This window comes from Atta cephalotes, assembly GCF_000143395.1.
Source record: "Atta cephalotes unplaced genomic scaffold scaffold00003, whole genome shotgun sequence".
Taxonomy (NCBI): domain Eukaryota; kingdom Metazoa; phylum Arthropoda; class Insecta; order Hymenoptera; family Formicidae; genus Atta; species Atta cephalotes.
The window spans coordinates 7,825,891-7,849,938 of NW_012130067.1; the positions used below are offsets into that span (position 1 = coordinate 7,825,891).

General features: G+C 31.4%; 1 protein-coding gene across 1 annotated transcript in view; it reads left to right on the forward strand.

The window, feature by feature from the left end:
• LOC105625620 overlaps positions 1 to 23,004 on the forward strand; it is a 65,004-nt gene extending 42,000 nt beyond the window's left edge. Inside the window, exons 9-27 of the mRNA XM_012206942.1 lie at positions 1,528 to 2,180; positions 2,259 to 2,715; positions 2,900 to 3,290; positions 3,386 to 3,816; positions 3,888 to 4,133; positions 4,829 to 5,769; positions 5,860 to 6,335; positions 7,969 to 8,165; positions 8,224 to 8,622; positions 8,728 to 9,005; positions 9,092 to 9,345; positions 9,469 to 9,680; positions 18,133 to 18,257; positions 18,314 to 18,544; positions 18,676 to 18,801; positions 18,877 to 19,135; positions 19,254 to 19,455; positions 21,457 to 21,704; positions 22,183 to 23,004. Coding sequence (XP_012062332.1) covers positions 1,528 to 2,180; positions 2,259 to 2,715; positions 2,900 to 3,290; positions 3,386 to 3,816; positions 3,888 to 4,133; positions 4,829 to 5,769; positions 5,860 to 6,335; positions 7,969 to 8,165; positions 8,224 to 8,622; positions 8,728 to 9,005; positions 9,092 to 9,345; positions 9,469 to 9,680; positions 18,133 to 18,257; positions 18,314 to 18,544; positions 18,676 to 18,801; positions 18,877 to 19,135; positions 19,254 to 19,455; positions 21,457 to 21,704; positions 22,183 to 23,004 — 6,948 coding nt within the window. The remainder of the gene's footprint in view (positions 1 to 1,527; positions 2,181 to 2,258; positions 2,716 to 2,899; positions 3,291 to 3,385; positions 3,817 to 3,887; positions 4,134 to 4,828; positions 5,770 to 5,859; positions 6,336 to 7,968; positions 8,166 to 8,223; positions 8,623 to 8,727; positions 9,006 to 9,091; positions 9,346 to 9,468; positions 9,681 to 18,132; positions 18,258 to 18,313; positions 18,545 to 18,675; positions 18,802 to 18,876; positions 19,136 to 19,253; positions 19,456 to 21,456; positions 21,705 to 22,182) is intronic.
• Positions 23,005 to 24,048: the final 1,044 nt, after the last annotated feature.

Here is a 24,048-nt window from a genome sequence, read left to right on the forward strand (position 1 = left end):
TATAAATTAAATCTCAAATTTTAGTAAAACTTAAAATTTGTAAATAAAGTTTACCACATTTTTTGATAAAAATTGTTATAATTAAAATTTTATCTATCGATATGTGTTAAGATTTACTAAAGTTATATAGGAAAAGTCAAGATAGCTTGAAGATTAACCATATGAACATATTGTATCGAATCAAAATAAAAAACATTTTCGTTCAATTAATTTAACGAAAATATTAATATACTGACAGTAGACATTATAATTGCATAAGAATTCAATGTCTACTTATCAATATATTAATATTTATGTCTACTTATCAATATATTAATATTTTCGTTAAATTAATTGAACGAAAATTTTTTTTAGAAAGCAGATTGAAGAAAAATAGGTCTTATTGAAAATTAAAACGTTCTAAAAATGCATATTTATTTATACATATTTGCATATTTTATACATGCTTACATCATTTTTGTTTATTATAATTGTTTATTATTGCTTATTGTGTGATTTAAATTATTAATTATACTTCTTAAAATATTTTACTTTAGAAATTATAATTTAAATTTTAAACTTTATTTTGTATTATAATTTGCAATATTATAAACACAAAGTATAAATTTTCAAAGTAATTTTATTAGTTGTATTAATATAAGTAAAATAATAAAAATAAAATAATAAAAATAAAAAATATGAAAATTATTTAATTTCAAAGATGAATAACATTAATGTAATAACATTATTAATATTATTATAATATAAATAAAATTAATATAAAGAACATATTTTAGCACGTTTTTTGTACATATTATTTTACATAAATTTTATATAGAAAATGCATATTGGTATAAATATATTATATAGATATTGTAAACAATTTAAATCTTAGTTATTAATTGTTTTTTAATAATAAATATGCATAAAAATCCAATGTCTTATACGGATGAGTTTGTCATGGAAGATGCATTTTATTTCTGTGCAAAAAGCATTCATAACTTATTTAATATCTATTTTTTCTTCAGTATCATTCAGTTCATTTTGTCTAAAATAATAAGAAACATAAATAAGCGCATTTAGCTTCACATCTTTTCTATTTTTTACTCTTATTTCTTGTGTAATAAAGCTATGCATCTTAAAGTTTTCAAAACAGGAAGCTATAACATTTAAATATCAATAGATATTATATATATTATATGTATAGATATTATATATATTATAGATAGATCTATTATATTATATAAATATAATATAATATAATAGATATATCTATATAATATAATAAAATATCTATTGATTATAACAACTGGTTTTTTAATTCTTAATTACTAGAGAAACTTGATAAGTCTTAAGATTTTACATACGAATACTAAGTTTTACTAAAATTCAGAATTTTACGGTAATGTGTGTATAGATTTTAATTATTGCCCTGTAATTTAATTTAATTATAATTAATTAATGTAATTTAATTATAATTAAATAACTGATTATTATTATAATATTATTATATACACGAATTAACATCGATATTCCTTCGGTCAATAGATCGGTAATTCAACCGGCAACTCGTATGTAAATGTAACTGGCAATTGGTTTAATACCAGCTTTGAAACAGCACTGCAAGTGGAATCCAGTTGGAGAAAAGATAATGGATTAATGAGAGTGCAGATCGGGCACAATTCATTTATAAGGAATGAGAAATTAGGAATTAAACTGAGCCCAGCACTCAATCTCGATGCTATTATAGAATATAATCACTTTGTAGAACAAGCAACTGGCGCAATTCTAATAAAAAATCCACTCTACGAAGAGTTTAACATTTTACCCGCGGAGGTCGTGATCCGATATAATGAATTCTATAACAACCAAGGTACCTTTATAGTCAGCATCGGCTTATCGCCTTACAACGACGCGCAAAAGTTACTGTTCACAAGAAACTTCCTGAAACATAATCGTGTTCGAGAATTGTTCGACAACGGCGATCTGCGGAATGTCAAACTGATACCGCGTTCCAGAGTAGCTGCTGTCGTTGTCGTATCTTCGAGCAATGTTCAAATTTTCCGTAACATCTTAAACAATCTCGATTCGCGTTACGAGATTGGCTCTCATCTGGAAGATCAGAGTAAAGTTATCAATTGCACGTATAACTGGCTAGGATCTGCAGAAGAAAAGATAATATTCGATCGATTATTTCATAGGTACGCCTGATTAACATTTTTTAATTCTTGCAGTAAAGTAAGTAATAATAAAAATATAATCATGACTATGTTATTTAGGAAGGACAGATATAATCTCGCCAAAATCGAGTATTTGCCTTACTTGCTGCACAATAGCAATCCCGGCGCGAATACTATTATCCCGAATCCGACATTCGTGCCGCAATTTATCAGATCTGACTCGAATGAAGTCGGAGGTGAGGTTGATGGCCAAGAGGAATTAAAAGCCGGAGAGTACATTGTCAAGCGTGATATCAATGTAAGACCAGGCGGCAAACTAATATTGCAACCGGGCGTTACATTACGCTTCCCACCGGCTGTAGGAATGATGATCGCAGGCAAATTTGACGCGCGCGGCAAGAAACCCAGCGATATCTTATTCACTCTTAAGGAGGAGCTCGTTATGTTACCAAATAACGATACTTTTACAGATGAGAATACGATTCAAGTCCATGAGACAGAATCTATACCAGTGAGGCTTCTTGGTGGAAAAACGAATTTTGAAGGGAGATTGCAGGTAACTCGCTGTATTATCTTTATTTTTTAAATATAATTTGTATTTAACGAGTTAATTTATTGAATCGTATTGTATAAATTTTACATATACAATTTTACAAATATTAATGAATAGTACCGTTCAAATGATGAAATAAAGAAAAAAATTGCAGTATACATAATCTTTAATTTTTTTATTCTGAAAGATAAAAATTGGAAATGAATGGGGCACTGTGTGCAATTATGGATGGACAATTCAGGACGCAGCACTCGTTTGTCATCAGTTAGGCTTTATCCTCGATTTCGAGAATTGGCTTATGGAGCGATCGCAAATTCCGAATGCAGGGATCAATGAGAAGATACTCCTCAGCAATGTACGCTGTACCGAGTACGACAATGATATAACTAAATGTCGAGCGGAAAGGGAGCAAGATTTTGAAAACTCGTGTACTCATGAGAACGATATTGGTGTCAGGTGTCTGGAGGCGGCATGGGCTGGTCTCAGATTAGGACCACTAGCTCAAAGAAGCGACTTGCAGTACGTGACGATTGAAAAGGCAGGCTTGCTGGATTACAAAACTAATTCATTTAAACCAGGTAATTTTTTTCAGATTCTTTAGAGATTTTCTTAATAATCAATCGCGCGAATTATGTTGTTTATATGTTATTTATGTTGTTTATTTGTACAATAGCTTTGCAAATTGATTTTGCTCGGCATTCACTAAACGGTATCAAGGTCTTGAACAATCTGCAAGATGGCTTAGGAGTTCTGTATTCAGACATATATTCGGCGGACGCAATAAACACTGTGACGAATAGCGACTTCTCTCAAAACGGCGGGAGCGGTATCAGTTTCAAGCAATTAGGTATGCGGATTATTAATTCACGAATCGAAAATAACAAGGTCGCGGGAATAAGACACAATCCGGCTCTCTCGGCCGTTCAGCAAAGAGAATTCGCGGGATGGTTCCTGCGGAAATCGGACACCACAGTCGACTCACCGTACAATCCGATAATCTTGCCGGAAATGACTGGGAACATCGAACTTGCTAATGGAGAGACCAAATACATTATCACGACTAAAGTAACCAGTGACTCTATCCGTCGTATCATCAACATTGAAGTATAAATTCTTTTTCTTCTCGCAAGAAGTATCTTGTTGTCATAGTTGAACTAAATTTTATCCAATTATAGTGCAAACCAAGCTATGTCATTGGTATTCAATTATTGAATCCGATTGAAAATCGAAGTACGGAACAAATTATACTATACGACTCGCAACATTTCGACATAAATCAGACTGTTTGGCACGTAAAACGGGACCTGAGTGTTTTCCCCGTCTCGTCTAGTTCCTTTGTAGTACTTTTGGAATATAAGAGCGGTGAGAATGCTCTTGGTGGAACTGTCATAGTTATCACGTCGCTCTCGGCTCCAAGACAGGTATATATTTTAAGTATAAATATTACATTAATACAGAGATATATGCTGTTAAATTAAATGTTCTCAAATCAAATTTAAACCAATTTCTTGAGTTAAATAATTTCTTGTTATTTAAACTTCTAAACTTCTCTGCCGAATTGTATTATTTTGACACAAAACATATGATTAAAAAAACAACTACATCTAATCAATACATTTCTGTGGTTAAATTGCTTAGTTTCAAAGTAAATAACGTTTATATTAACTTATGCACTTAGTATATAATACATAAATTATAATACATAAATTATAAAATATTAAATTTGAATCAATGTTTCTTAAGATAAATTGTTTAAATAATAAAACAATCTAAACTACATGAATAAATTAAATAAGTACTTCGAAAAAAATCAATGCAGTCGAGGCTAATACCTAATAATATATATTTTTTCATGTAAATTCTAAATTCATAATGTTGGAATTGAAACACGATTATATAAATTGAAACTGAAATAATAATATCACAATTAATTGATTTGATAACGTTGCTACTAGCATTTAAAAAATCTGAACTTACTGTTTTTAGTTAAATTAATGACATATTGTCTAATGGCTTTCAGGAATGATTAAAAATAACTCAAGTTATATTGGTATAATTTTACATTATGAATTTAATGGTATAACATTGATTTTATGTTAATGTTATGGACTTACAGAATATTCACAATAAAATAGTCAATGGTCCTATTCCTTTGCTATCTGTCACAAAGACAAAGATCAAGAACAATAAGAAAGGTGTGCTTGCGTCCTACTATAATCGATACCTGAATGAGATCGGATATCATTTTCTACGGAAAGCCAATGAGACTATTCAATTAGTCGAATGCGAGATATCACACAATCATGAAGAAGCCGTTTATGTGCATTCGCCTTATTGGAATATCTTCCAATCGAACCTGTCCGAGATCTCGATACATATAAATAACAGCTTGATCACAGACAACGGTAAAGGGATACATCAGTTCAGCCGCGATGCAAGGCACTCCAACAATCTCTTCCACTGGATAATGCAGGATAGCACAATTGAAAGAAATCATGGTGGTGGATTCGAGGTGTTGTTACCAGATGTCTGGCAGTACAACGAGAACTTCACACATTCTCTATACTTTGGGAACAACACCTGGCGTAACAACGAACAGTTTGGCTTTGTAGTGGACGGACATTTCGCGCACCTTAATATATCCTATAATCGTTTCGACAGCAATCGCTGTAAGACCGGTTTAATATCCATGCGTGGAATGGAAAAGAAGATCAGAATCGATAATAATTATATTGAGAATAATAACGGTATTTACATGGTTGAGTTCCGAGCGGATAGCCAGTCCGAAATCCTCGGTGATATTTACGCTCGCTTTTATCGCAACGAGATTAAGCGAAATATGTACGACTTCAGCAATTTAGGATCACGTCGAACGTTTGACGATCCCAGTTATGTCGTCGGCTTCCACGGCATACAAAAAGTACAAGTACATAAAAATCTCTTCGGTGAGAATTCACTAGATTATGAGTTATTGGCAGGTATCAGGACAGCCAAGATCAACAACGAAGTAGATGTCAGGGAGAATTGGTGGGGTACTGCTAACGACACCTCTATCAGGTAATTTCATGTAAATGTATGATTTACATCTTTTACATTTGCATTCGATTCGGAGCTTATTTCAATAATTTACTTTTATTTCTTCCGCAGACAGAGGATTTTCGACTTCGACGACTGGAACGATCACGCTGTGGCCAACTATCGGCCGTATTTGACGAGCGACTCATTTGAAGCGTCTACTTCCGCGTGGCGGCATATAAATCGAGAGATTGACCTGAACAATTTGGGCGGTCGCATAATGGACAATCTCTCGCTGTATGCGAGACCCGAACCATACGTCATACATTCTGATATCACGGTTATGCCGGAAGCTACTCTGCATATCTATCCCAACGTCGTAATGGAATTCGCTCCTAACGTTGGCATCCTAGTTCTGGGAACGCTGAAAGCCATTGGAGTACCCGGTCATGAGATCATAATGAGACCGATAAAACGAATTGATGCGAGCGCAAATTCAATGTTTTCTAAACTGACGCCGATGAAAGGTTCCACTAATATCATGTCAATGCCGGACGAGACGATTCGTTTGTGCAAGGATGGGCATTGTTCCGTATTGCATTACGAAGGTAGACCGAAAAATCAAAAGCTATTATAAAAAAAACTTATTATTTGAATAATCTGTATGCAAAAGTAGCTATATCCAAAAACATAAAAAAATTAAATTAATATTGGAATCCTGGATTTTTCAACTCTTTGGTTACGAATTGAACGTTTTAAAAATACTGAAACAATTACAAACTCTATAAAATTAAAAAGAGCAAAAATGAATCTAATCGCAAAAGAAATTAAATCTCTAAATTCCTACTCTATTGCAGTTACATTTATTAGTCATATTTAATAAAAATGACAGACATCATGTTCCAAAATTAATTAAAATTCTTTCATCAACTGTGCAAAAGCAGTCATTCTACTTTAATAAATAGAAATTGTATTGTTATTTCTTATGTTATATTATACGCTTTTAGTTTTGTTAATTAAAATAATGAATTTTTCTTGATTTAAAAGAAGATTTTAATGATAAAATTGAATGCAAAAAATTATACAAGCTATATTTTGCTCTTGTCAGAAAAAAATTCAAGTAAAAATAACGACTGTTTACTTTTGCCAATAGATTATTCAGCTTTATTAGCTTTATTAGCTAGCACTTTCTATCTTTTCTTATATATTTTCTATCTTCTGATCTCACTCAGTTTCTCTTATTTTTTATATTTATATTAATTAATATATTATATACTGCCAGTACTGAAAATCTATTACGTAACGTGAACTATAAATTTTCAGTACTGGCTGTGCATATCGAAACACGCCTATAAAATATAAAGACATAATTAATTATGAAGTCATATTTTATTTGTATTCATTTATTATGTTATTTAACACCTACTTCTAATTTTTTATATTATATATCTTATATCTTATTATTGTCTTATTATTATTGTCTTATTATGTCCATTGTGCATTATATTTAATCCTTACTTCTAATTTGTTTTATGTCTATAAATTATATGCACAATTCCTATAAATTATAGACATTGACTATATTTATATCTTATTTCCACTAATGTATTGTAGATTAATTTTAATCTCGATTCAACTTACTCTTCGGCTTTTTCTAATTTTTAGAACTAGAAAAAGACAAAAAGTAATAAGTTGAATTGAAATTAAAATTAATCTATATTGGTAGAAATGGACATTAATCGGATTTAATAATGTTTGTAATTAGAAACCAGTTCCATTTTTCAGAGAAATATAGTTATAAGATTGGTCATCAGTTTCATAACTACAGATGTTATAAAACCCGATTAAGTGTGCCGTGTAAAAATGTGATCATTAATTTCTATTCTTCCATTATGTCCAGATCCTTGAGTTATATACACAAATCAATATATACAAGTTTTAACACTCAAACTGAACTTTCTAGCAGATGCACAAATCGACACAGTGACAAGAATCATTCTTGTCTTTGTTTCTTACTGATTTTTGAACAAGGACAGGATGGCTCTTATGTCAATTTGTGTTTTTTGCTGGAAATATTTTAAAAATATTGCTGCAACATTGCAATATGCAACATGTTGCAGAAATGTTGCAGCAATGTTGCTACAAGTTTCTATGCGGGTATATATATATAATACTGTATATATTATAATATTATATATTGTCATTTTCATATATTTAACTGCATCTTTTCTCTTGTAACAGGATTCCTAGAGTACTTCAACAGGACGACCCTTCAGTGGATCCCATTGTGCGATGATCGATTTACCGAGCGCAACGCTCAAGTAGCATGCCGACAACTCGGTTACGATACTCTCAATGTTTACATATCGTACGATCGTAGATATGAGCTTCATCCTGGATCATTGACACGTGTCTGGTCTTGGCCCGAACCATTGCAGGTATGATTGATTTTGTTTCTTATTTGTTTGAGATCAATAAACATTGAACGTTTTATAGTGTTCCGGGAAAGAGCAAAGTCTCGAGGACTGTCAGATCAGATTGAACGGTCAGTTATTCGGTCATCGTCATGAGTGCTCGTGGAACGGAAACTTCGTCTTCCTGCATTGCGGAAAGCGAAATTTAGACGATGCGTACGATTACTGGGGCGGAATACGCATCGCGAACAGTGAATTCGAAGCTCATCTCTACGAACATCGCATCCACGACATCGTGACTCATGAAACAATTAAGCGCGTCGAATCGGTTCTCAAATTCATCAATATAACCGGTGCTGGGATTTTACATTATGAGAAATCGGCTGCTGTACAGTCGATTATGAAGTCTCCGGCAATAGTGCACGTAAACATAGATCGCAGCGCTTATCACGGCATAAATGTCGTATCTCCAACGCACATGGTATGCGGAATACATAATTTGCAAAGAAACGCAAAGCGGAGTTTTATACTAATTCACATTTGTGTAAATAAAACGCACAATCACATATATTTATGTATATTACAGGTGGAGTTATTATTCAACACAATTAACAATGTCCTCGGCAACGGCGTGAATATATTATCCTTGACGGGAGAAGGTCGCGAGTCGGACGAGAGTACGTTTACGCCTATTAAGGATCTTAATGTTCCTTATCATTTATTCAGTATGGTCGATATATGCGATACTGCAAAAGAAATTACAATCGAGGAGCGCGTGATCGTATATTACAAATATGATAATTATCCTGTGAATTGTGTGAAGATCTTCCGCAGTGCTTACAGAGCCAAACCATTTGGATTCAGGTACATGCAGAATTCTTTTTCATGTTCACGAAAATTGTTTTCAAAAGCTCGATAAAAACTAGAAAGCTAATATCTTGAATTTCCAGACTTTTACAATTTAATCTTTATAACTCCACTGGCAAGCCAGGCCGGCATGATAGTATAACAATGTATGACGGAGACATTTACAATATCAGCACCAAAGTGATTGGTCATTTGGAAGTTAATACTCCTGATGAGAAAAAATTGTTCAGAACGCAGAATCCTAGTATTAGTATTAGATTATTTGCTAACGGCGCTAGTAATACGCATGGATTTATCGCAGAAATCGTAACTCTTCCGATATCTGCTATTGGTTTTAGTAAGTAATCTCAATGTATAACATTTTTTTCAATGTATAACATTTTATTAACAAAAAGGAATAACCCTTGTATGCCTATTTCGGATTACTCTTCTGTAATTCTTTTATTTTTGTGATTGACAGATCGCGATGTACAGCACAATGTTTCTTACTCTTTGATATCGAACTGTCGCGAAGGAGCTGTAAAATATGCAAGCGCCGGCGAAGTGAATGCCATAATAACGCTCGAGCGTAATCAGTTTGTGAATAATTGCGAGAAACTGTACGGTAACTTCACCACGTGTAAGTCCGCACTGTGGCTCGACGTCCAAAATACTCAATTGCTCCATTTCAGAGTAAGTACCATGTACGCTTAAGGGTGTATCATATACATATTTCCAAAATAAAAAAATTAGAGATTATTTTAGATCGCAAAAATTAAAATTTTTTTATATACGTATATATAAATACTTTAAGTATTAAATATTAGAAAATAACTTTTTATTTATTTACTTTATTTGTTATTATTTTTTATTGTAGTAATATAAAAAATAACACGAAAACTCATATTCTTTATAAATACTTAAGCATTCAAAATGATGTATTAAGTTTTATTATAGAGATTCGTTTTTTCTATAAATAAAATTTACTTATTTACAGGACAACTAATCTCTACATCGCAATGAAATTTTACATAAATCATTTTGAATAATTAAAGTACTTATATAAAAAAATTAAATTTCTTTAAATTTCTTTAAATTTCAGTATTAATATTATTACAAAAAATAATAACAAATAACATAAATAGATTGTAAAAATGTATTGTTTAATAAAAATATATAGAATATTATAACATACAACTTCACACACACACACACACACACACACACACACACACACACACACACACACACACAAAATTGGTATTTATAACAAATTGAATATAAATTGTTATAACTAAATATACCTAGTCAACAAAATGAGAAAAATACACTTTTTCATGTAAAAATATAAAACTCTAAAACACAAATGTTCAAAGAAAAAATATATTTCAATATCTTAAAGTTGATATTACAAAAGAAAAAAATAGTTCAAGTATCATTATCCAAAATAATTATTCAAAAAAATTATTCAGTAATCTAAAAATGATGTTTTCTTAATATGCATGAATGATCATAAAACAATGCATTTTATTATTGCTATTGTGTTAAGAAAACTTGAAATATCAATTACCGATTTCGAAAGTAGAGATTTCAAACTTTCAAATGCTTTTTTGAATTTTTTCCTGCGATAATTTTTCACCGAGTTACGGTGTTCTGAATATTGTGCAATTTTGAACGTGTTCTAAAGTCCTATTTTTTGTTCAGTAGTGTATAATAAAACTGGGGGATTCTGTTTAAAAAATTCAACTTAATAATATTGCAGACTCCCCAAAATCAAACTCTTATCATCATTAAATACATTTTATGAGGCTCTTTGCAACTTTGCTTCTTCTTACAGTTTTAAGAGGCACATTAGGTAGCAATATTATCCTCCCTAACCTTCTCTGCAATCATAAATGTTGATAACAAATTATGTTTATCGATTTGTTGCAAATAGGGAACATACTTTATTATTATTAATATTAGCAAACTTCCCTCAAATACACTTTCAGACAGTCAAATCCTATCGAAAACAAAATTCTAAAATCTTGCTACAAAATTTGAAGACAAAAGGTCGCCAAATTTGATGCAAATTTTGTTGTATTCAAAGCTGGTAGCAAATTGATGAAGTAAGGAATATGATATCAAATTGTCAACAAAAGCCAAGCAAGATTTACAAGTCTTAACTTAATTTAACAGCAGTTGATGACAAAAGCTGAGCAAACCTTGCTGACCTAACTTTACAACAAATTGTCGACGAAAATTAATTAAGATCTGTCATTATCATATACGGTCCCGTCACAAAATGAACTCGCTTCTCGTAAAAAGAAAACGTCCAGGAATCCTATAAGAAGATATATGTAAATCAAGTTGGCGAATCCTCCGAAGATTTCCAAATTTTCTTTAATGAGAATCCGAATATTTTTTTAATTATTTTATAACTTTGTCGTATGTATTTTAGAATGTGATGTTAATCAATAATTATTTATTAATTCCACATTCTAAAATACACATGACAATATTTCAAAAATAAAACTGAATTGTTTGTATTTGGCATCATTCAGTTGGGATATCTGGCTCCAGATCTCGACTGTATTTAGTGCCATTCTGTTAGCATATTAATTATAAATTTGGTTTGCATTTAGTATAGATCTACGATGATATCTATTACTATTATCAAATCTGCTTTGATATTGGCTTCAATTTGATTTCAAAACATGTTCTTCAGATATGGTTTACATTGCATGTTCTATTGCGGACACAGTAGGTTCTGGTTTTGACACTTAATTCCGTTGGAATTTATTGTCAAAAAAGCGAATAATTCAAATTGAGCTCTTGAAATATTAAACAATATATATTAAAACAAATAATAAATAGAGTAAAAACGGACAACAGGTTAACAACTTTTAATTGATACGATTATCATATATACATATATATATATTTCGATTTATATATTGTATCCCTTATGAAAATAAAAATCGGACCATAAATCGGATGTCAGTAAACGAGAATGGATTAAAATGGATTGAAATTTTTTTCTATCCAAATGCGTATTTTAAATAGCGAATACTTTTTTGGATTTAATTGAATTCAATTGGATTCAATTAGATTCAATTGGATACAATTGGATTGAAAAACTGCATTTCTTATTCAAAATTTTGAATTGAACAGTATTCACAATTGCAGAAAAAGTTAATTATTTTTAGATTGAAAGGCATAGAGATATGCGTCATGCAATTCCTATAAATGCATTCAGGATTGAAAAGCATTCATTTTAACATTCGTGAATCAATATTTCTGAAAATCTGAATCCATTTTAATTCATTTCAATCCATTCATTTGCTGGGGAGTAACAGAAGCGTGAATGAAACTTCTAGAAGGCGAAAATTGGAACAATGAAATATAAAAGAAGCATTTACGCTTCTTTTATATTTTGATGTTCCAATTTTCACTTTCTAAAAGTTTCGTTTATGCTTCTGTTACTCTCCCATTACATCCGACTTACGCTCCGATTATTATTTTCATCAAGGATCTATTATATAATTATACAAAAATGAACGTTTCGGCTATATTCAAGCCATCCTCAGCAGTCTCCAATCATAGCAATACTCAGGGAATGGAAAGTTACTTTTTAAAAATAAAAAGTTGCAGTTACTCGTTGTCGAGTAGGAAAAGTAACAAGTTACCGTTAGTTAGTACCGATTTTTAAAAGTAATTTTAATTTGTTAGTTACTTGAGAAAATACCTTTTCGTTACTTTTTTGTTACTTTTTTTTAAATCGACGGTCGCCAAATGGGCCTTAGGGACCTCTCTAGTCTCAAACGCATTGTAAAAAATAGTGGAAAATTACAACTATATATATTGGATAACTTTGAGACCTACTATAATAGTTATAAATGTTCACACGTTTATAAATTTGCAATATGTAAATAAAAATAATTTCTTGATATATACTTGATATATTAAGCAGATTGTGGAAGTACAATTGTATATGTAGTTATAGGAACGATAATATGATATTTCGCATTATATATTATACATTTAATAACAATACGCGAAATATTTGTTATATTACGTAATATTACCAAAATTTGGATAATTACAGAAAATATTCAAAATATCCTGCTATTTACATAATTTTTAATATAAAATAATTTAATATAAAATATATATTTACACAATAAAAGCAAATTTACATAATTTTTGGAATTACATAATTTCTATAAAATTGCAGGATTTTTTATATTTATAAGGACTAATCATGTAATCTATTTTACATCTATTATATATGTAAATTTACGAAATTTTTTTAAAGTTAAGTGACTTGTATTGTATCATGTCCAATCATATACAAAGTAACGATAAAGTAACTGTAAAATTCGTTGCCGTTACCAAAAAAAATGTAATTTCGTTTCCGTTACAGTTATCAAAGAAAAAAGTACGCAACTAGTACTAAAGTTACCAAAAAAGTAACTTATAACTGTAACTTCGTTATAATCCGTACAGCATAGAAACAACATTGCTGCAACATTTCAACGTTGCATATTGCAATACAATGTTGCAGAAACATTGCGAAAATTTCTTTTGCAATATTACAGCAATGTTACAACTTGTATATATTGATTTGTGTATAACTCAATAAAGTAAGGACCTGGACATAATGGAAGAATAGGAATTAATGATCACATTTTTACACGGCACACTTAATCGGGTTTCATAACATCTGTAGTTATGAAACTGGCTAAATGAATCTCATAACTATATTCCTTTGAAAAATGGAATGACTAATTAGTTTCTAACTACGAATGTTATTAAATCCGATTAATGTCCATTTCTACCAATATAGATTAATTTTAATCTCAGTTCAACTTATCTTCGTTTTTTTCTAGTTCTAAAGATTAGAAAAAACGAAGAATAAATTGAACCGAGATTAAAGTTAATCTACTTAATGGAAGGAAACGAACATAAGATGTAAACGTAGTCAATATCTATAATTTATATTGGGAGTACAAATTAGTTAGTTCGGTCCGTTTTTTTTTGCATTCATTTCAAAACAAAATAAATGAACAGATCAATTAAAGTATTGTTCATCGCTGCCTACTACTTTTTTCCATCTCTCAGGCAAGTTTCGAATTCCATCTCGAAAAAATAACTCGTCTTTGGAGGTGATCCAATTTTGGAGCCAATTTTCTGCGAAAGAAGTGAACCGGTGACTTGCTGCATCCTTCGGAACAACTAGTAATCATAAGGAGAATATGGTGCGGTAAAACATCCCATTTGAGTGTTTCCAAATATTTTTTTACGACTTTAACAACATGAGGTCGAGCGTTATCATGAAGAAGAATAACTTTATCATGTCTTTATCATATCATATTCCGACCGTTTTTCTCGCAATGCACGGCTCAAACGAATCAATTGTAGCCGATACCGATCGCCCGTAATGGAATCGCCAGGCTTCAGCAGCTTATAATAAACAAGACCCTTTTGATCCCACCAGATACAGAGCATGATCTTCGAACCATGAATGTTCGGCCGTGGTGTTGATGTTGAGGTCGATGGCAATGATTGACCAGGCTTAGCGTAGTATTTTTTTTCTTGGAGTTGTAGAATATCCACTTCTCATCTCCAGTCACAATCCACAAAAAAAAACCTTTTCTCTGTTGTCTTTGAATCAGCTGTTCGCAAGTGAAAAATCGCCTTTCAATGTCTCTCGGTTTCAGTTTATAAGGCACCCAATTTCCTTGTTTTTGAATCATTCTCATGGCTCTTAATCGTACAGAAACGACTTGTTGAGTTACCCCCAATGATTCTGCAAGCTCCTCTTGCGTTTGACTCTGATCTTCTTCGAGTAATGCCTTTAATTCTTTGTCTTCGAATTTTTTTGGCTGTCCAGATCGAGGTTTGTCTTCAACGCTGAAATCTCCATCCTTGAAACGTCGAAACCATTCCCTACATGATTTATCAGTTGGAGCAGTGCCGCCATAAACTTCGACAAGCATTCGATGGGCTTCAGCCGCACTTTTCTTCCAATTAAAGCAGAAAATCAAAATCTCCCGCAAATGCTGCTTGGTTAACATAAAATTCGGCATTTCAAACAAAATAAAAATCAAGGTGAATCTCAAAGCGATATAAACTAAATATTATTAGCAGATGTTTAACCTCTCTGAAACTGCCAAAATCAGCTGTCACTATGAATCATTCACAACAGCTGGAGTTATCTTTAGGGAAACGGATCAAACTAATTTGTACTCCCAATAGGAATTGTGCCTATAATTTATACACATAAAGCAATTAGAAATAAGATTAAATATAATGCAATGGACACAATAATAAGATATAAGACATATAAGCCGTGTTTCGATATGTACAGCCAATACTGAAAATTTATAGTTCACGTTATGTATAGATTTTCAGTACTGGCAGTGTATATCGGAACACGCCTATAAAATATAAAGACATAATTAATTGAAGTCATATTTTTATTTGTATATAATCATATATTTATTTGTATTCATTGTATATTACATTTAACTCCTACTTCTAATTTTTTATATTTAAATTTATATAGTACAAAATCTTATAATAAATATTGCAGTAACATTGTAATATTACAGCAATGTTGCTGCGTTATTACAATGTTTCTGCAATAATACTGCATTCCATTGTGCGCAAAACTTAATATTGCATATATATTATATTGTAATATTACTGCAAAATTACGTATTATTATTTTTAAAATGGATATTTTTACGTTGCTGCAATGTTGCTGAAATATTGCAACAATATTTTTGCAATATTGTAATCTTGCAATGAAATATTTTTACAATGTTGCTGTAATATTTCTTTGCTGTATGGGAAGTAACGAGTACTTCCATTTCCTGGCAATACTTGATATCAATCCGATATTCATAATGTCAAAGAAATCGAGTGCAGCAAGGTGCAAACAATGTGAGACTTCTTTGCTGCACTCGATTTCTTACTTTTTTACTCTCTTATGCTCTTATTCTTTTACTCTTTTGTTTATTCAATAAGTAAATTACCATAGTTTATCTAAAGATGTAACAATCGGCTCTTAACATAGTTAACAAAATGAGGAAAATGCACTTTTTCATACAAAAATATAAAACTCTGACACAAAAATGTTTAAAGGAAAAATATATTTTAATATCTTAAAAAAATTGATATTCCAAACTACAAAAGAAAGGAATAGTTCAAATGTCGGTTGTCTAAAAAATTTATTTAATAACTTGAAAATGAATATATTTTTAATATGCATGGTTTTTAATATGAATGATTAAATTGAAAATATATTATATAAAATATATTGCATTTATTAAACAAGGTTGGGTAAATTAATGTTTTTTTTTAACTGAATAAAGTTAAAGTTAATGGCTTTACAAAATTAATAAAGTTAAGTTAAAAGTTGAAGAAATAAAAAATTAACTTAACGTAAGTTAAATCAATATTGAATTAACTTAAGTTAAAAAAAAGTTAATTTTGAAAAAATTATTTTTTAGATCAAAATGTCCTCATTTTTTTTTTAAGATTGTTGAGATTAAATAATTATAATATAGATTATTAAATAAATTTAATTTTTAATTTTTTTATTCATATGTGATATAACACATAGTATATAACACATAACGATATAAGTTATATAACTTTAAAAAAACAGTCAGCACATAGAGGAGATACAAGATTAATCAATGATTACTTTTTAAGTCTTAAGCCATAAGAAATTGACCAATTACAATCGAATGCGAGAAGAATATTTGACTATAATTGATAAATTTCTTATGACTTAAGGCTTAAAACACCTATTATAGATCCGGACTAAGTAATAATAAATCAATCAGAGAGCTGTATTAGCATCTAGAAAAATTGGTCTTAAAATATGAACAGATTACGAATATACGCCCTTAGTCTTATTATATCTTATTATTTTTCTAAGATATTTAAAAGAGATAAAAAAACTTAAAAAAAAGTTAAAAAGTTAACGTTTAAAAGTAACTTAGTTAAGTTAAAATTTAACGCATTTAAAATTAACTAAGTTAAGTTGAAAGTTATTAACTTTTAACATTTTAATTAGTTACTATCCAACCCTGGTTTTAAGCAATACATTTTATTATTGCTATCATGTTAAAAAAACTTAGGTATAATTTATTAGTAAAATGTTCTTTATAACATATTACAAAAAAACAACATAATATATAATATTATATTACAGATAATATTTAACACATGGCATGGGTGCAAAAAACTATCGTGTTTACTATTGAAAGTTACAATACTGCCGACGTTAGCTTTACCCAAAGTGTCCGATTAACGTCTGAAAGCTCTTGAACATTGTTCAGAATGATGACCTAGATAACATTTGTCAAGATCAAGGCCATTAGAGAGATTTTTCCTCTTATTTTCATTTTTACGTAAAAAGAGAAACAACTTCCAATGATCTTAATAAATGTTATTCAGGTCATGGTTCTGAACAATTCGAGAAATTTAGCCATCGATCGGACATCTTGAGTAATGCTAATTCCGGATAACTTTTAAGTTTTAATTCGAAAAGTTCTTAATGAAAAACAATTTTATCAAAGCATTTTAAAAAACTCTTGGAGTATGCGCGAGAATTTGTAATGGAAAATGGGAAGGTATATTTAAAAAATTTTAAATGATCTTGACGTGATCTTAACAATCCAAAGTCAAATTAATGATATTTTATATTCTCTTTCGAATCAGCTTTTGTCTATATATTTTTCCGTATTTTCCATATTTTTCTCTGTTAAGAGAAAGATATTTGCCTCTGTTAAGATTAAAATGAATCACCTGATACTTAATATATAGATATACATATTATCTATACACAAACTTGTTAACAAAATTATCAGAACATAAATTTTATATCAAAATTTTGCATAACTTCAAGTAAGCATAACTCTGTGAAAAATCTTGCGATAATTTTGTTCATGAGTGTGCGTACGTGCGTGCATGCGTGGCGTGTGCGCGCGCGTGTGTGTGTGTGTGTGTGTGTGTGTGTGTGTGTGTGTGTGTGTGTGTGTGTGTGTGTGTGTAGATAGTGTGTAAAAAGAAAGATAGTGTGTAAAATTAATTTAATAACGTTCTCAAAACATGGTGAGATTTCTAATCATTTAAAACTGTGTTCTAGAACAATTTAATACAACGAAATCAAGGCGGTCTTACAATTCGTGCCGATTCGAGCGGTACCGCAACGTCCCTCAAGGGATGGATTCATAATAATCTCTTCACAGAAAACTTCAATAAGCCTGCATTGTAAGTACAGTGTTATAATGTTTATAAAAATCAATAGTGACACTGTGGATCTTCAGGTTCGTTGAGGGTCGTCAGAGCAGTCCTTATCAACAGATGATTATATTCAGAAATTATTTCACCAAGAATAACGCTCCGTATGACAATAACATCATTTTGAAGCAAGTGGTCAGCAACATGACATTCAATTACTTACATGGAAACCTTGGTATGCATTTATTGGAGATTTCGGGATTCGAGAAGGTCCGTTCACAATTCTATCAAAGTACATCTCACAACGGCTTCTATAAGTGAGCTCATTTATTTTTTTATATCTTCCTTTATGTTTCTTTATCATCATATGCGAAAGCTATTTATGTTATAGAATATTATAAAATTATTCAGATGCAATCGGAAGAAATGAATATTTATAACTTTGTAGAAATTACGCAGTCGATCGTGAAGGCCGTAGCACTATTATTGCTGGTACACCCGGTCAGCAATATGTTGATAATGTGTTTTTTAATCCCGACAACGATTATGAAATGCAAACGACGAACAAATCTCAGTAAGATAAAACGAATTTAATCGCAAGATAATTAATTAAAATTTTTAACATTCATTAAACAAATCACTTATTTAGACAATTGGAAATTTGGAGATCTCACATAGACGCGCGGCACAATTGGTGGGGTTACAATGAAACTTTAGCGGTGGCTGGTCGCATCAGAGACCGTGAAGATTCATTTGAGCTATTACAGGTGGATTATCAGCCTTTCCATATGAATAATAAATCGATATTAAGTGGCAAGTGTCCACCCGCCTGGGATCTTGTTGGTGACACATGTTACATATTGATCGGCGCACCGATGGATTTTTTTAGTGCACGAGACTTTTGCAGGGTGAGTTATTTTAGCTAAGTGTATGATATTTAATTTGTGTCTCTTAATATCATGTAATCTCTCATACTTGTTTATTTCATATTATTTCATATTGTTAAATTGTCTTTCTTTTACGCAGTCGGCAAATGCGTCGATGCCATTCATCATGGGAGATTATCTGGAACTCTGGAAGTTCGCGCGTAAGCAACAGGAGCGATTCGATTATTCAGAGCGTGTATGGGTGCAACAATTGGAACGCGTGGATCAATGCACGATGTTTACGTATCAGACCATTGAGATTGATCATTGCGCGCAACCTAGTTTGTTTATTTGTGAAATCGGTATGCAGAATATCATAACGATCCAACTAATATTTTAATAAATATTTCTGAAATATTTATAAAATGTTTCTAAAGTCTTAAAGTAACATTTAAAAAATATTCCAATATCTATAGGATAACTCCGATATATACGCCGCATCTATTAAAAATTTAATTTATTAAGTATTATTTACTATGTTTGTAGTAAACGAACTATATCAGTAAAAATTTTTAAAATACTGCAATTTACTACTATGAAAAAAATATTAGAAATCCGAAATATTTATTTTTCATATTAAAAAATAAACTTTTTGAAATCCTTGTATTTTTGTCATATTCTTCCATAGAAGGGGATATATGGTTACTCACAGGGGAAGGGGAGGGAGGTATATACAGCTCATGAAATATGACAAATAATGCAATATAATATAAATAAGATACAATAACTTATAAAATGTATTTATAAAGTTTTATTAAATAAGAATGGTAAATATGTATATGAAGTAATAAATAATAATTATAATCTTCCTACATATATTACAAATATTTTGAATATGAGGTACATATTTCATATAATGCGTTTATATTGTATTTAGTGCACTGAATTCAATCTGCACACTTTGTATGCTTTGGGCATAAATCTCGCTCGCTAAAAATGCCGCATATCCCAAACAGATTTGATATACAAGACAATAAACTAAACAAAAAATACGAAAACAAAGCACTTGTATTTTGCTACACAACATGCTTTACTATTCTACTACACGTATGTATCACTAAATAATCACTAAGTCTTTTACACGCTCCATATTAATCATTTTATGTAGATTATACCATTTATGATGGCGTTACTTATTATAGTGACAAATTGATTCAACTCACAATAAATTCATTAATATTAACAAGTTAGTAAAGTAAGAAATTTTTTACATTAAAGTAAGAAATTGAAATCATAACACAACTAATACAACATAAAGGCATGTAACAGAGTAGTTGCGGGAACTCCTTCTATTTTTTCTGATTTCTGCGGCGTAAATCCGCAAATCAGCGCGGCGTATTTGCCGGAGTTATCTTCTAAAATATTTGCAATTATCTAAATAAGTGATTCATTTAATGAATAAAATCTTTAATTATATCTTGCAATCCAGTTTGTTTTGACTTACCAAGATTTATTCGTCGTTTGCAAAATGTAAAAACAATATTCAAATTAAATTAATTAAAATATATATTTTCACATATCGTTACATATTCGGAGGATATTCCGCGCGCGCGCGCGCGCGCGCGTGTGTGTGTGTGTGTGTGTGTGTACATATACATACATGTATATATACATGTATATATACATACATGTATATATATATATATCCGAATGTATATGTATCCGAAAAGTTAATTCTCCTAAGAATACCAGATCTCCGAATTAATTTTTAAACAGAATTATACTTTTGAAAAAACACAATTCATTTACTTTCACCTAGGAGTCCAATTTTTGAGTCTTTTACAAACAAAATATTATGTCGTATATTTTATCCCAGGTTTTTTTTATTTAAAGAAATATAACTTCGTCATGTCCATCTGTTGGCAGGGATACGTACTACTCACGAATAAATTTTTTTATGTAAGTAAAAAACTATCTGGGTTAAAATATAGACGTAATATTTTGAGCGAGTTTAATAATATATGCAAAAAAATGTTCTTATACTATTCTGAACATTTCATTATCATTTGAGCATACTGTGAACATTCTTTTACCATTCCAGAAAACCGTATATGCATATACGGAACATTTGGAATACAAGTCGAATATTTTATGAATATGTATTTGGCGTTTATATATTGGGTTGTTCGGAAAGTTCGTGCCAATTTTGAAGAAAAATTGAAACGCAGATTTAAATTTTAGTATACATTTATTAAATTATATAGGTTAGTCGGCACGAACTTTCTGGACAATCCAATAGTTGTAATAAAATAAAAAGAAATATATAAGTAAAAAAATAATAAAAAATCATTTTATCTTGACAGATCCCAGAGTCAACATCGATCCTCTATCTTGGAGAAAAGATATCGTTGCGGTAGGTGTTTTGGGAGCTGTTGGCGTTGCACTCGCATTACTAACTGCGGCGATCGTATTGTGGGCGTCCAAGTCAAAGAAGCGTAAACTTGAGAGACTAGAGCGACGTAATTCCATCAGGCAATCGCTACATTCTCTGCGATCGGTCGGCTCCACGTCCGGCTTCACGGAACTCGCTTATCGCCGAAAGCCTATCGCGGTAAATGAATTGTGATCAGTGTAACAGCCGAGCAAATAAATGCAAATGGTTTTTAGAATTAACGTGCATAATAGAGATTAAGACTATATAAACTACGTTAATTGAATACTTTAAATGTGTAAATGGTCTAATCTAGCTTTAAAGAAGTTAAGAAAATTAGTACTCCTAGTTTAAAAGAAATTTTATAATATTTTTAAGAACTTGCTTGTCACATTTTAATTAATGAATTTTCTGAAAAAAATACTTTAAACTTTTTTATAAGATTTCTTTAGAAATTATAAAGTGAGAAATCTTAGAATATTTCAAAATTTACACATATGAAGAAATCTAAGAAATTTTTTAAACAATTGTACAGAAATTCTGAAAAATTTGAAATTTACATAAAAGTTCTGAAAAATTATATGAAGAATTCTAAGAAAAATTTCTACACAGGACATTTCTAAATAATATCTAAATAATCTTTTTTCACATATTTCAGACCAAACATTCCACGGATACGTTGAACTCAAATTACAAACGCATGCTGAACGGTGGCAGTCTGGACTCGATGGACAAGTCACAACTGAACTCCTCAATAGAAGATAATCAGAGTTACGATGTGTACGAGGCTCATAATCCGCGATATTCGCCGAGCACGAATGACTTCAAGAATACGGTGCAAAAGTACGGTGCAGCGCAAAGTGTCGATAATCCGGTCTTTGATCTGGCATATCGTAATGAGGGCTTCCGCAATCATTCTACTTTTGCGGCAAGGAACGGTACTGCTGACGGCGTCGTCGCCGCCGCCGCTTCTAATTGGTCATCACCGCCAAACATACAGTCGACATCAGTTGATGAAAGTCCCACAGTGTATGCCAACAATGAGAGTTCATCGTATCTCAACAATACGTCTACGCTGCCGTTGCATTCCAGTATTGCGCTCACCGATTCCATGATCGAATTGAAACGCGATATCGAGGCATCATCAGGCGTTTACGATCCTATAGACTACTTGAAACCCCCTTACGACTCGACTACGTTAACTCCGAGTCAGGCGTCCGAGCCCGTTCCGGAATACGCGTCGGACTTTCAGCCACCGATACCGCCACATCCCTATCATTATGAAGCCGAGAGCAGACCTAGGAGCGAGGCTCTGTTAGAGACCAACTTCGACACGGGTGAAGAGAAGCCGCTACGCTCGAAGAGCGAAGTCTTGCTCGAGACCAATCTGGACGCGTTCCTAGTCAATGAACCCACGGAACTCACGCAGCTATCGGCGGCCACGCGAAGCAAAAGTCAACCATTAGAAACGGCAATGTAGCTCTCCAGACGTCGGCAACTCTTAGACCAACAGTTCGGGCACATCCGAAGTGTATGCCAAATGTCTTCTAGCGACAAAGCACTGCCAGCTATTGCACAATAAGAGATTTTCAGTCGTTTATAACAATACGCTGCCGACTTCCAACTCGTGTCATTTGAATATTGGAATATACACGCAGTAAATCTCCGTTGAAAGAACCGGGAATGGAACGGATATTCATTGTTAGAAATTGATGCGGACTCATTATTGGTTGTAGAAACTGATTAAGAGTTTTATTACATTATGAAAATCCTGCGGTAAATTATAATTTGATATGTTAAAGAACATTATAATTATTTGTAACATGTATGCTGAATTGATATAGAGCGTTTTCTAGACAAGAGATACAGTTGACATTATAACACAATGAATCATTGCATCTTTGCCAATGTTAAACAAGAATGAAATGATTCACTGTGTTATACACTGTCTTTTGCTGGGAAACATCCATAATCAGTAAATATGTGAGTTTTGCATGAATTCGAATTCGCGCTTGGGATGAATGCATACTCTCTAAATCTCGTAGAGTGGACTTGTATATCCTTATATATTAATATTAAAGTAATTGCAATAGTCAATATAAGAGAGAGTTGTCACTCTAATTTCAGTAAACGCGGACACTCATAAACTAGGAGTAAATTTTTTACTCAAATGTTTAGAATGGTTATACGTGGCACGACCTATGCAATAATTTATCTCACTTTAATTTAGAGCAAAGAGCGTTTCGCGAAGTTCTCAACAGATGTGAATGTCTTCTCGCAAGAAAGATTCGACGCCACATCTGTATAGAAAGCGGGAATGATTAGTTAGACCAATTTCGTGCATTTCTCTGCACATTATGGCGAAAACTTTTTTTTTTTCAGGCGAACTATTAAATCAATCGATTTACCTTGTGAGAACGTAAAAAGGTAAGCGAATTAAAAATAGACAAACATAAGAATAATATCTGTTGAATATTAATTTCAAAAAATAGTATACATGCTGATTATATATATATATATATAT